This window comes from Orycteropus afer, unplaced genomic scaffold (genome assembly GCF_000298275.1).
Source record: "Orycteropus afer afer isolate SDZICR_OR568_19922 unplaced genomic scaffold, OryAfe1.0 scaffold00070, whole genome shotgun sequence".
Taxonomy (NCBI): domain Eukaryota; kingdom Metazoa; phylum Chordata; class Mammalia; order Tubulidentata; family Orycteropodidae; genus Orycteropus; species Orycteropus afer.
In genome coordinates this window covers 9,612,176-9,623,740 of record NW_006921657.1, presented here as the reverse complement: position 1 = coordinate 9,623,740, position 11,565 = coordinate 9,612,176, and the positions used below count along the sequence as shown (strand labels likewise).

Here is an 11,565-nt window from a genome sequence, read left to right as displayed (position 1 = left end):
AACCAGAAGGATAGTGGTTCAAAGCCACCAACCACTCCTCGGAAGGTTGGTCAATCTACTTCCATAGTGATACCGCCTCAGAAACCCAAGGAGGAGTCGCTATGAGTCAGATCCGACTCGACAGCAGTGAATTTAAAGTGCTTCCAGAAAGTTCCAAAGTGCAGAAGCAAGTAAATACATAATATTTAAGAGAGTGCCACTCTTTTTGGGGGGTGGGTATTTGACGCAGTGGTTAAGGCAATTGGCTGCTAACCAGAAGGTCAGTAGTTTGAACCCATCAGCTTCTCCATGAGAGAAAAATGAGGCAGTCTGCTTCCATAAAGATTTAACAAACAAACAAACAACAACCCAAATTCACTGCTGTGGAGTTGATTGGGTTTCCAAGGCAATATTTCTATGGAAGTAGATTGCCCAATCTTCCTTCCGAGGAGCAGCTGGTGAGTTTGAACCACCAGCCTTCTGGTTAGCAGTCAACTGCCTTAGGCACCATACCACCACAGCTCCATAAAGATTCACAGCCTTGGAAATCCTATGGGGGCAATTCTACTCTGTCCTATAGGGTTGCTGTGAATCAGTATTGATTCAATGGCAGTGGGTTTGGATTTTGGTTTTATGGGTAAAGAGAGGTATGAGATTAGAATACCATCATTTTAATTAATAAAGCTATTTCATCAAGAAAGTACTGTTAATAACCAAACAAGAAATATGTATTGAGTGCTTATTCTGTGCAAGGCCCTTTGCTAGAAGCCATATAAATAAAAGGCACAGCCCTTTTCATGAAGTCCTGAGAGGCGGATGTGACACCATTCCTGAAAAATGATTGTTGTTGGCAACTTGATTCCACAGGTAACCCCCTGTGTGCAGAATAAAACTGCTCCATACGATTTTCAAGGCTCTGACTTTTCAGAAGCAACCAGGCCTCTCTTGGCTGGTTGTGGACTGCCAACCTTTTAGCCAGTAGTTGAGCACTTCACCATTTGTGCCACCTACAGACTCCTGAAAAAAATGACCAATGATTCTTAATAGTATTATTGACCCCCTCTCTAATTAATGCAATGTTCTCTTTAACACTAATTTCAGTCCTTCTTCAATTCTACAAATTTACTGCAGTTATTAATGAAGCTTTAGAGAAAGACTAAAACACCCTGGTGGCAAAATGGTTAAGTGCTCGACTGCTAACCCAAAGGTCAGTGGTTTTAACCCACCAACCTCTCCATGGGAAAAATGTGGCAGTCTGCTTCCATAAAGATTTACAGCCTTGAGAACCTGCAAGATCACTATAAGTGAGGCTTGACTTGACAGTAGTACGGTTTAAGTCAACTATTTTGCCCAAATAGTGAGGAGAGCAGATGCCCTGAGTCCTGCCTTTAGCCCAAGTACACACTGCAGAGTGGAATGTGACCAGGAGGCTGTCTCAGTAACATCCTGTTTAGAACAGCTTTGTCTGCCAGACCATATAAATGGAGTTTGTGTTGCACAGTGCCTAGGGTATTTATTTGACTGCCAACCAGAAGGTAGGCAGTTCAAACCCACCAGCTGCTCTATGGAAGGAAGATGGGACAATCTACTTCCCTAAATATTTATTGCCTTGGAAACCCAATGGGGGTCACTATGAGTCAGAAATGACTCGATGCCAGACTATACAGCCTCTTTTAAGAGTTGTTAGAGTCAAGAGATTAAAAATGTTACTGTAATTTGCAGAGAGGAAGCAAAATCCTGAACCCTTCTCTGTTGCTAATTTCTGCAAAAGTCTTCCAAAAGGGTACTGGAGATGAAGACATTTCCCCTCAATACAAAGCAAATGGATTTTGATTATTAGGGATAACTAAGAAAATAATTTTGTTTCAATACAGACCCTCTGAAGATAAATTGCAAATAGATTATGTCTGAGACTAGACTTTGGAATCTACAACAAAAAGGTGTGGAGGATGTCATTGTTGTTTTTGTTGATCTGTGACAAATTCCAAATACATAGGTAATTTAGGGTCCTGCTTGTCTTAATTGTGAACAAGACATTCTGCCTCAATGCTGCTGACCATCAGGTCACTCTTTACATCAAGTGTCTGGTTTATTCATCCAATGATTAAGCAAATACATAAAAATAATCTAAACCAATACCATGTGTATTATTTTGCTCCATGATTAGCTTTGATGGAGATGAAGTCTTCATTGCTCAACTTGCAGTGATTAAAAAGAAATCACTTATTATTATTATTTAACTAATATCTTTGGGAAAAAAGAAAACCAAGTGCAGTTCCTTTCACAAGGTATTTACAGTCCAGAGATGGGGCTGTGACACCATACCTGAAACATGACCAATGGCATTTTTCATCCCTTCAATGATTAATGCAATGTTCTTTTTAGAAGTGATTTCATTCTTTCTCAAATGCTACAACTGTCGTAAGTCACTTTCAATTACTTGTAAGGAATTAGTAGTCATCAGTTGGCTTAATAAGGAAAAAAATACTGAAGACCTGTATATCTAGTTACTTAAAAGCTAAATAATATTTCAATTTCAATTAATCTTAAAGAAAAAACAATAAAGCAGTCTGTATCTCCAAGCTGACAGAGAAAACGTGAAAATTAATTATTTGTATCCTCATCAACTTCTCTGTTTGACATGGTATTAAAAAAAAAAAAAAAAAAAGCATATTAGTCAACCAGGATTAGATTAAGCATTCTACATCTTTACTCAAGGAAGGCCTTGATATCATCACCCACTCATTCCCAAAACAGGCCTTTGGCGCCAACAAAAAACTAGCAGGGGACTTAGCATGAAAAACAAACCCATGTTTTATTTATATTTACAAAATCTATATTGTGATGTGTACACAATTTAAAAAAATACAGAGCATTCATGCCCATGTACTCTACAAAAAAAAAAAAAAAAAAATGTCTGACTGTACTCCATGCACACACGATGCACTAAGCATAAATACATTTACACAACAGAAAGGTCGCTCTTGTTTAGAGCATACACGAAAATGGATATTGTAACTTGACCTGAACAGGACAAACTTACAAAGTTTAAGAAAGTGAGTATTTCTCTGAAAGCTAACCCACCAGCACAGCCTAATCATATTTTATCTTAAGCCTGTCTTCCCTCAACGTAGTCCAGTAAAAGAGGGGGGGGGCATTATTTTCACAGCAGTCAAAACCATTCACACGATACATAAATTTAATCTACAAAATACATAAGGAGGAAAAAAGAAACGCAATCAAATTATTGCGTCCATAAGACTAATGATACCAATTAAAAGAAACCTGAAAGCTTGCTGATTTTACTTTAAGACGGCATCTGAGACCACAGAAATCGCTTGTGGCTGCTTCAGGGAGGGCTGCAGCTCGGGGGCCCGGCACTCGGCACCTCTTCCTACAGGAATTGGGCCCGAGGCCCGACGCTCTAATTGGCCATCTGAAAGGGCTCGGGCTGGAAGCTGAAGAGCCTCTGGCTGTAGGGCTCACTCTCGCCCGACAGCTTCGCGCCCGCAAACGGGAGGTAGTGGTCGCGGCCGAAGTGCTCACACTGGAGAGTCATCCAGTCCCGTTCTGAACTGAATCGCTCGGCCTCGGCCAGGATGCGGGTCAGAGCCATGATGTAGCTCAATGCCATCTGCAGGGTCTCGTACTTGGACAGCTTTTTATCCTGGCCCCACTGGGGAACCACCCTGCGCAGTCGGTCGAAGGCTGTATTAAGCCCCTGCATCCGGCGCCGCTCGCGCGCGTTGGCTGCCAGACGCCTGCGCGCTGCGCTCTCCAGCCGTTCGGGCCCGGCGCAAGTGCCCGCGCACTCGGCGCCGCCCGCGCACGGGGGCGCGACGCGCGCTCCCGCCGCCGGGCCGCTAGGCTTGCAGGATTTCATAGTTGTCTGCGCCGCCACGAGGTCACAGAAGGGGAGCCCGGAACTCACCGGCCCGCTCAAGACCTGTGTAGGTGGGCTTGTCTTCTGAACCGTTTACTGATGTGGCTCTACTGTAGCAAAAGTTGTAGTCAAAGCAGCTCACATGAAATCAAATAGTTTACAGTGGGGAGTGCAGGGCTCGAGCTTCTGTCCTACTGGATAACCAAGCTCCTGTCTCTTCAGTTGCCCAAATTTAGGGGCAATTAGGTGTTGAAGAGAATGTCATTCTCCCAACGTGAAGTTGAAAAAAAGGGAACGTTCGTTCAGTAAAGTTTGGTCTGGCTGGTTCGGAAAAGGCCTTTCAAGTTCTCCAAAAAGCCCTACACTCCTTTTCAAGATGCAGTCTGTCCCAAAGCTTAGATGGGGAAGGAGCACTTTTTCTGCAGTAGTTGTCTGGGAATGCTGGATGAATCTTTGAGGAGAGAATTTATAGCCGAGGGCTGAAGGAGGGAACAGGTGGTGGCAGGTGGGCGGGCGTCCTTAGCCTTCTAACTCAGCACCTTCCTACCCTGGGAACTGCGGGGGGAGGGGGCGACGCACAGCAAAACCCTGACATTACAGCCTTCGTCTGTTGAAGTGTCTCCAAAGCTATGTCTGTCCGACACTAACACACCATCTGGAGTGGCCTGGCTGTCCCCAAAAGAATAACAAGATGGGGGGTGGGGGTGAGTGGAAAGCTGCATCTCTAGTTAATCTTTTCTCTTATCAGTGCACAGCTTACATATCAAAAACTTAACCAGGGTTTTAAAATTAGAAATCTTTTATGTGAGGATGTTGCTCTTGGAATTATGAGAAGTATCAGAACTTTAGTATGAGCAAATTGGGTTTTTTCAAGATGTGTGACAATTTTGGATAATGTCAATCTAATATATTGACATTTTTATTTCAGCTATTAAATAAATTGAGACACATTAGGAGATCTCAATATTATTGCAGATCTGGAAATTTACTGTGCAAATATTGTGGCAGTTTTCTAAAGAATAATTTATTATGATATATCAAAAGATATTAATGCATATACCAAATAGATTTATATTATTCTAATTATACAACTGAATTGCATAAGATCAAATACTGAGGCAAATTAATTCAGTATTTATCCTCTATTCCCCCTGACACAGGTTCATAAAGTTTGGAGGACATACACTGAGGTGATAATTAGTTACTTAATTTGACATTTAAATATAATAAACAATAATGCACATATATATGCAAAATACAAACATCTAAGTAACTTGTGAAGTTTTCTAAAAATTTCTTATGGAAGATTTTCCCCGCCTCATAAAGCTGTAAGTATTTATACTACTTGGATGTTTCAGTTGTGTCACCTGTGCTCAGGAACAATAATGGAGCATGATTTCCACTATTACTAATGATTATCTGATTTATACAGAGAAATCATAAACCTGATTCTCTCATCTCAGCTTGTTTCCAGCTCTTAAGAAGGAGTGAAAGGGCAAAGACATCAGGCTTCAAATAAATTCATGCTTTCTGGATTCTTCAGGAAGAACAAGTATGCTCTTTCTCCTTTTGAAATATGGATTATGTCATCATTATTCTCAGATATTTTTGTTTAATTAACTTATCAACAAGCTCTCACAAATTGAGAACCTTCACCGTGACTTGTTTCCCCCATCACTGCCTCAGACTGTAACACCATTGTAGCTGCCCTGACTCCAAGCCCTGTCTTCCCATAAATAGTTGATTAATCCTCAGCTGAAGCAATGAAATGAAGTTGAATAACATGAAGACAATAGGATGCAATTGAACATTAATGAACTGCAGCATGACAGATGTTGAACACAGACTTCTGCAAAGGAACCACTCAACTCTGTGACTCTGAGTCCTAACAGTCTTGGTCAGGGACAGCAGTCCTGTGACAGGAAATACTATGTTATTTAGTCAAAATATCAATATATTTTTTGAGTTTTCATGGAAATCTGCCCTATTAATGTTATTGTTTCTCATGTTCATTGATTTCATCCCTTTCTCCAAGGACCCTGCCCTATGCTCATCTTTGGAATGTTTTTTCTGCAAAACAAGCTGTGCCCTTGTCCAAGACACTATCTTCTAAAGTGCTAATGAGTTAGATGCTCTTGCAGGCCATGTATGCAATGTTGGTGAGATTATAACCAGTGCACCAAGAGCATCAGAAGCATAACTTGAAGAGAAAAAGGAAACATAGCAGTATCCACACACCGTAGCAATATTAGAACATAAACCAGCAGATAACTATGGAGTAAAAATGAATCTGACAATAAAGACTGTGTTGCAGTAAAGGGCCTTCAAGGTCATATGGTAAACATTTCCCAAATGTATTCTAAAGAACATCAGTCCTACAAAGATACTTCTGGGGAAAAGAATCCTGTCAAATAAATTTGGGAAACACATCTGATCTCCTTCTTGGAGAATCATGAAGCGAAATTGGTATATTAAAGGCTCTGAGAAGTCCTAGAGCAGAGACATTTATTGAATCCAACATTTCCTAGGCGTTTTAACACAGAACTATTTTTTTTCTTCCCCCAGAAATACCCATTAACAAAGTTCCCTGGAACACACAACACACTTTTTCAAATCTGTTCTAGTACTATTTATTTTAGTACTATTTGTTTTATAGAAGAGGAAACTGAGCTCCAGAGGTTTAACACCAAGCTCAAAGACAGCCAGTTAATGACCAAATTAAAACAAGAAGTCAAATCTCCTGAATCCTTTGATTTTAGACACTTTAAAATTATGAAACCAAAAGATCTTCATTTTACATTAGGCCAACTGAGATCTACCAGGGGCTTTCCAAAGTCAGGCAAGTTACTAGAGTAACCAGTGTAGGAATTAGAAATTCCTGTGCTGTTCCTGTTAGAAATTGTGTGCTTCAAGGACAGTGTCACTTATTTTATAACCCCAGTGTAGTGCCTAAGGCATGTGACTACTAACCAGAAGGCTGGCACTAGGTAACCAGAAAATATTTAATTTTTTAAAATGGGAAATCTCAAAAGACACAAACAATTAAAAGGGGGAGGAGGAAACACTTGGTGAAAAATGTTTGTTCTGAAATTTGCAGAGAAATAAGGAAGATGAAGAATGGGGCTTCTTTATGGAGGGGGTAAAAGCTGGGAAACTCTGGAAAACCAATTCCCCCAAAGACTAAGAGGTGAGCCAGCAAAGGGCAAATGAATGACAAAGTTCAGCTGCACTTACATTTCACTAAAGACTGGAAGTGCAAGATGTTAGGTGTCCAATAGCTTTATAATATACGACACAGTTAACTTCTAGTTGTTGCCATTGAGTCATTACTGGAGGGCGAGGGGTACCTGCAAAGGACTGATATGTTTAGAGAAAGGAAGGGAAAAGCAGAGTCTTGCATCTGCCCCTTGCCCCTCAAAGGTCCTGGGAAGACAAAACCCAGAAACAAAACAAAACCCATTGCTGTTGAGTTCATTCCAACTCACAGCGACCCCACAGAAGAGTAAAACTGCCTCCGTAGGACTTCCAAGGCTATAATCTTTATGGAAGCAGACTGCCACATCTTTCGCCTGCAGGGTGGCTTGTGGGTTCGAACCACTGAGCTTTCAGTTAGCATCCAAGTGCTTAACCACTGTGCCAATCTACTTTTGAAAAGTCAGCCGCTGAAACCCCCATGGAGCGTGGTCCTACTCTGAAGCACATGGGATCACCATGAGTCAGAATCGACTTGACAGCAACTGGGGAAAAAATTGTATATTCCAGATAGTTTTTGCAAATGAAAGTAAAAATGAACCCATCATGGGTTTTTGCAGGTTTTGATGAAATTTTTAATGAATGGTTATGGAGCCCTTTTCACATAAAGCTGCAGTAGAAAACATGATGTGAATCCCAACTTTACCATTTACTAGTTATGTGACCTAGGACAATTTACTTAACCTCTCTGTGACTCTTACCTCACTGTAAAATAGGGCTAATGATAGGACCTATTGCATAGAATTGGTGTGAAGATTTAATTAGTTACTCTTTGTAAAATACTTAGATTTGAGCCTGCTATAAAATTTAAAGGAGCTCTGGTAGCATAGTGCCTAAGGCACTTGACTGCTAACCAGAAGGCTGGCGGTTCAAACCCACCAGCCACTCCTCGGAAGGAAGGTTGGGCAATCCTACTTCCGTAGTGATACTGCCTCGGAAACCCAAGGAGGGGTCGCTATGAGTTGGGCCGACTGGACAGCAAATAACAACAACAACAATAAAATTTAAATGCAATATAAGTGTTTGTTTGAATAAAATAACCCACTGCAGTTATCCAGAGCATAGGATAACGACCCCTCCTCCTGCTCAATTCTGTTTTATTTCCCCCACTCTTCAATGCTAATATCACAGTGTGAGCAGGAACAGGCAAAGAGGGGCAAGAGTTAATTTAGCCTTTGACTAAATCTGAGCAATGTGAGCTTGAAATAGCAGAGACAGAAGCCAAAAGGTTGCTCAGGGAAAGCCTTCATTGTTGTCATTGTTGGTTCCCATCAGCAGATCCTGACTCTGCTGCCTCACGTGTGCAGAGCAGAAATAAATGTTCCATAGGGTTTTCTAGGCTGTGATCTTTCAGAAGCCAGTAGTCAGGTCTGTCTTCCGAGGTGCTTCTGAATGCATTCGAAATGCCAACCTTTATAGTTAGTAGTTGTGGTTGGTTATGTTTGTGTGTCAACTTGGCTGGGCCTGGTTGAGTGGCTGGGCAGCTGGTGGTAGTTATTCCCCATGATAAGACTGGCAATCAGCTCCATGGTGGGATCTTCCACAAGCAGCTGAGTAGCTGCTTTGGGTATGTGCTCTGCTTCCCGTATGCAAGAAGCAGCTTTGGGAATGGTCTCTAGCTTATGGCACACCTGGACCCTGCATGTAGCCGTGTCATTGTTCAGCAGCCTGTCCCTGCCATGCTCTGCCGACCTTGGGACTTACAAGAGACTTGAATTAATGGCCTGCCATGTGGTTTGGTAACATCGGCACTGTGCCATTTTATTTGTCAACCTTGGCCTTGTTAGCCTCAGCAGCCTGTAGCTCCCTGAGTGAAAAGATGCCTCTAGCTTCAGGGGGCCGGGAGCAAGAGGCAGAGCTGAAACTCAAGGTTGAAGGGCTTTCACCCAGCCCCTAGAGCCTGGCACTTTGAACTCCCGAATTGTAAGAGAATAAACTCCTGTTTGTTAAGGTCATCCCATTTGTGGTATCTTCTGTTAGAGTGGCACTAGGTAACCAGAACAGTAGTGAAGTGCTTAACCGTTTGGGCTACCCATGTTGTCATTGTTATTAGGTGCCATTGAGTTGTCTCTGACTCACAGCGACCCTATGCACAGCAGAACGAAACACTGCCTGGTCTCGTGGCAGCTCATGATCCTTGCTATACCTGAGCCCATCATTGCAGCCACTGTGCCTATCCATCTCATTGAGGGCCTTCCCCTTCTTCATTGACCCTCCACTTTATGAAGCATGATATCCTTCTCCAGGGAATGGTTCTATGGTGGTTATATTTTTGTGTCAACTTGGCTAGGCCTGGTTGAGTGGCTGGGCAGCTAGATGTAGTATTCCCCATGATGAGACTGGCAAGCATTCCATGGTGGAATCTACTGTGAGCAGCTGAGTAGCTGCCTTTGGGTATGTAGTCTGCTTCCCTTATATAAGCAGCAGCTTTGGGAATGGTCTCTAGCTTATGGCATGCTTGGACCCTGCATGTAGCTGTGTCATTGTTCAGCAGCCTACCATGCTCTTCCAACCTTGGGACTTAAAATGGACTTAAGTTAATGGCCTGCCATGTGGTTTGGTAACATCAAGACTGTGCCTTTTTACTTGTCAACCTTGAGCTTCTCAGCCTCAGCAGCCAACAGCTGTCTGAGTGAAGAAATGCCTCTAGCTCCAGTGGGCCGGGAGCAGGAGGCAGAGCTGGACCCCAAGGTTGAGGAGCTTTCATCCAGCCTCTAGAGCCTGGCACTTTGAACTTAGACTTAAAGCCTCCAAACTGTAAGAGAATAAACTCCTGTTTGTTAAGGTCATCCCATTTGTGGTATATTCTTGTCAGAGTGGCACTAGGTAACCAGAACAGGTTCCTTCTGACAACATGACCAAAGTAGGTGAGACAAAGTCTGGCCATTCTCGCTTCCAAGGAGCATTCTGGCTGCACTTCTGCCAGGACAGATTTGTTAGTTCTTTTTAGCAGATCATGGTACTCTTAGCATTCTTCTCCAACACCACAACTCAAAAGCATCAACTCCTCTTTGGTCTTCCTTATTCATTGTCCAGTTCTCACGTGCATAAAAGGCAATTAGAAAATACCATGGCTTGGGTTAGGTGCACATTAGTCTTCAAGGAGATATCTATTCTCTTCATCACTTGAAAGAATCTTTTGCAGCAGATTTGCCCAATGCAGTATGTCGTCTGATGACTTGACTGCTGCTTCCATTGGTGTTGATCGTAGAACCAAGTAATATGAAATCCTTGACAACTTCAATCTTTTCTCCATCCACCGTGAAACTGTTTATTGGACCAGTTGTGAGGATTTTTGTTTTCTGTATATTGAGGTGTAATCCATACTGCAGGAGCTCTGGTATCGTAGTGCCTAAGGCATTTGACTGCTAACCAGAAGGCTGGCAGTTCAAACCCACCCTCCTCGGAAGGAAGGTTGGGCAATCTACTTCCATAGTGATACTGCCTCAGAAAACCAAGGAGGGGTCACTATGAGTCAGGTTCAACTCTACAGCACATAACAACAACAACAATCCATACTGCAGACTGTAGTCTTTAATCTTCATCAGTAAATGGTTCAAGTCATCCTCACTTTCAGCAAGCAAAGTTGTGTCATCTGCGTATTGCAGGTTGTTAATAAGTCTTCCTCTAATCCTGATGCCACGTTCTTCTTCATATAATCCAGCTTCTTGAATTATTTGCTCAGCATACAAATTGATTAAGTATGGTGAAAGGATACAACCTTGACTCACTCCCTTCTTGATTTTGAACCATGTAGTATCCCCTTGTTCTGTTCAAATGATAGCCTTCTGATCTATGTACAGGTTCCTCATGAGTACAATTAAATGTTCTGGAATTCCCATTCTTCTCAATGTTATCCATAATTTGTTATGACCCACACAATCGAATGATTTTGCATAGTCAATAAAACATAAGTAAACATCTTTCTGGTATTCCTTGCTTTCAACTAAGATCCATCCAACATCAGCAATGATATCCCTGGTTCCATGTCCTCTTCTGAATACAGCTTGCATTTCTGGAAGCTCTCTGTCAATATACCGCTGCAAATGTTTTTGAATTATCTTCAGTAAGATTTTCCTTGCATGTGATATTAATGATATTGTTCGATAATTTCCACATTCTGTGGGACCACCTTTCTTTGGAATGAGTACAAATATGGATCTCTTCCAGTCAGTTGGCCAGGTAGTTGTCTTCTAAATCTCTTGGCATAACTGAGTGAGTGCCTCCAGCGTGGCATCCATTTGTTGAAACATCTCGGGTATTCTGTCAATTCCTGGAGCTTTGTTCTTCACCAGTTCCTAAATGCAGCTTCAACTTCTTCCTTCAATACCATTGGTTCTTGATCATATGCCACCTCCTGAAATGGATGAACATCGACCAGTTCTTTTTGGTACAGTGACTCTGTGTATTCCTTCCATCTTCTTTTGATGCTTCCTGCGTCATTCAATATT

General features: G+C 42.1%; 1 protein-coding gene across 1 annotated transcript; it reads right to left on the bottom strand.

Moving 5' to 3' along the window:
• Positions 1–3,403: 3,403 nt before the first annotated feature.
• Positions 3,404–3,862, bottom strand: ATOH7 (atonal bHLH transcription factor 7). The gene has a single exon (XM_007940690.1). The coding sequence runs from the start codon at positions 3,860–3,862 to the stop codon at positions 3,404–3,406; it is 459 nt and encodes a 152-aa protein (XP_007938881.1).
• Between the last annotated feature and the right edge of the window lie 7,703 nt (positions 3,863–11,565).

Excerpts from the sequence above, each read along its gene's own strand:
- ATOH7 (XM_007940690.1), bottom strand. The coding sequence starts at position 3,862 with ATGAAATCCTGCAAGCCTAGCGGCCCGGCGGCGGGAGCGCGCGTCGCG.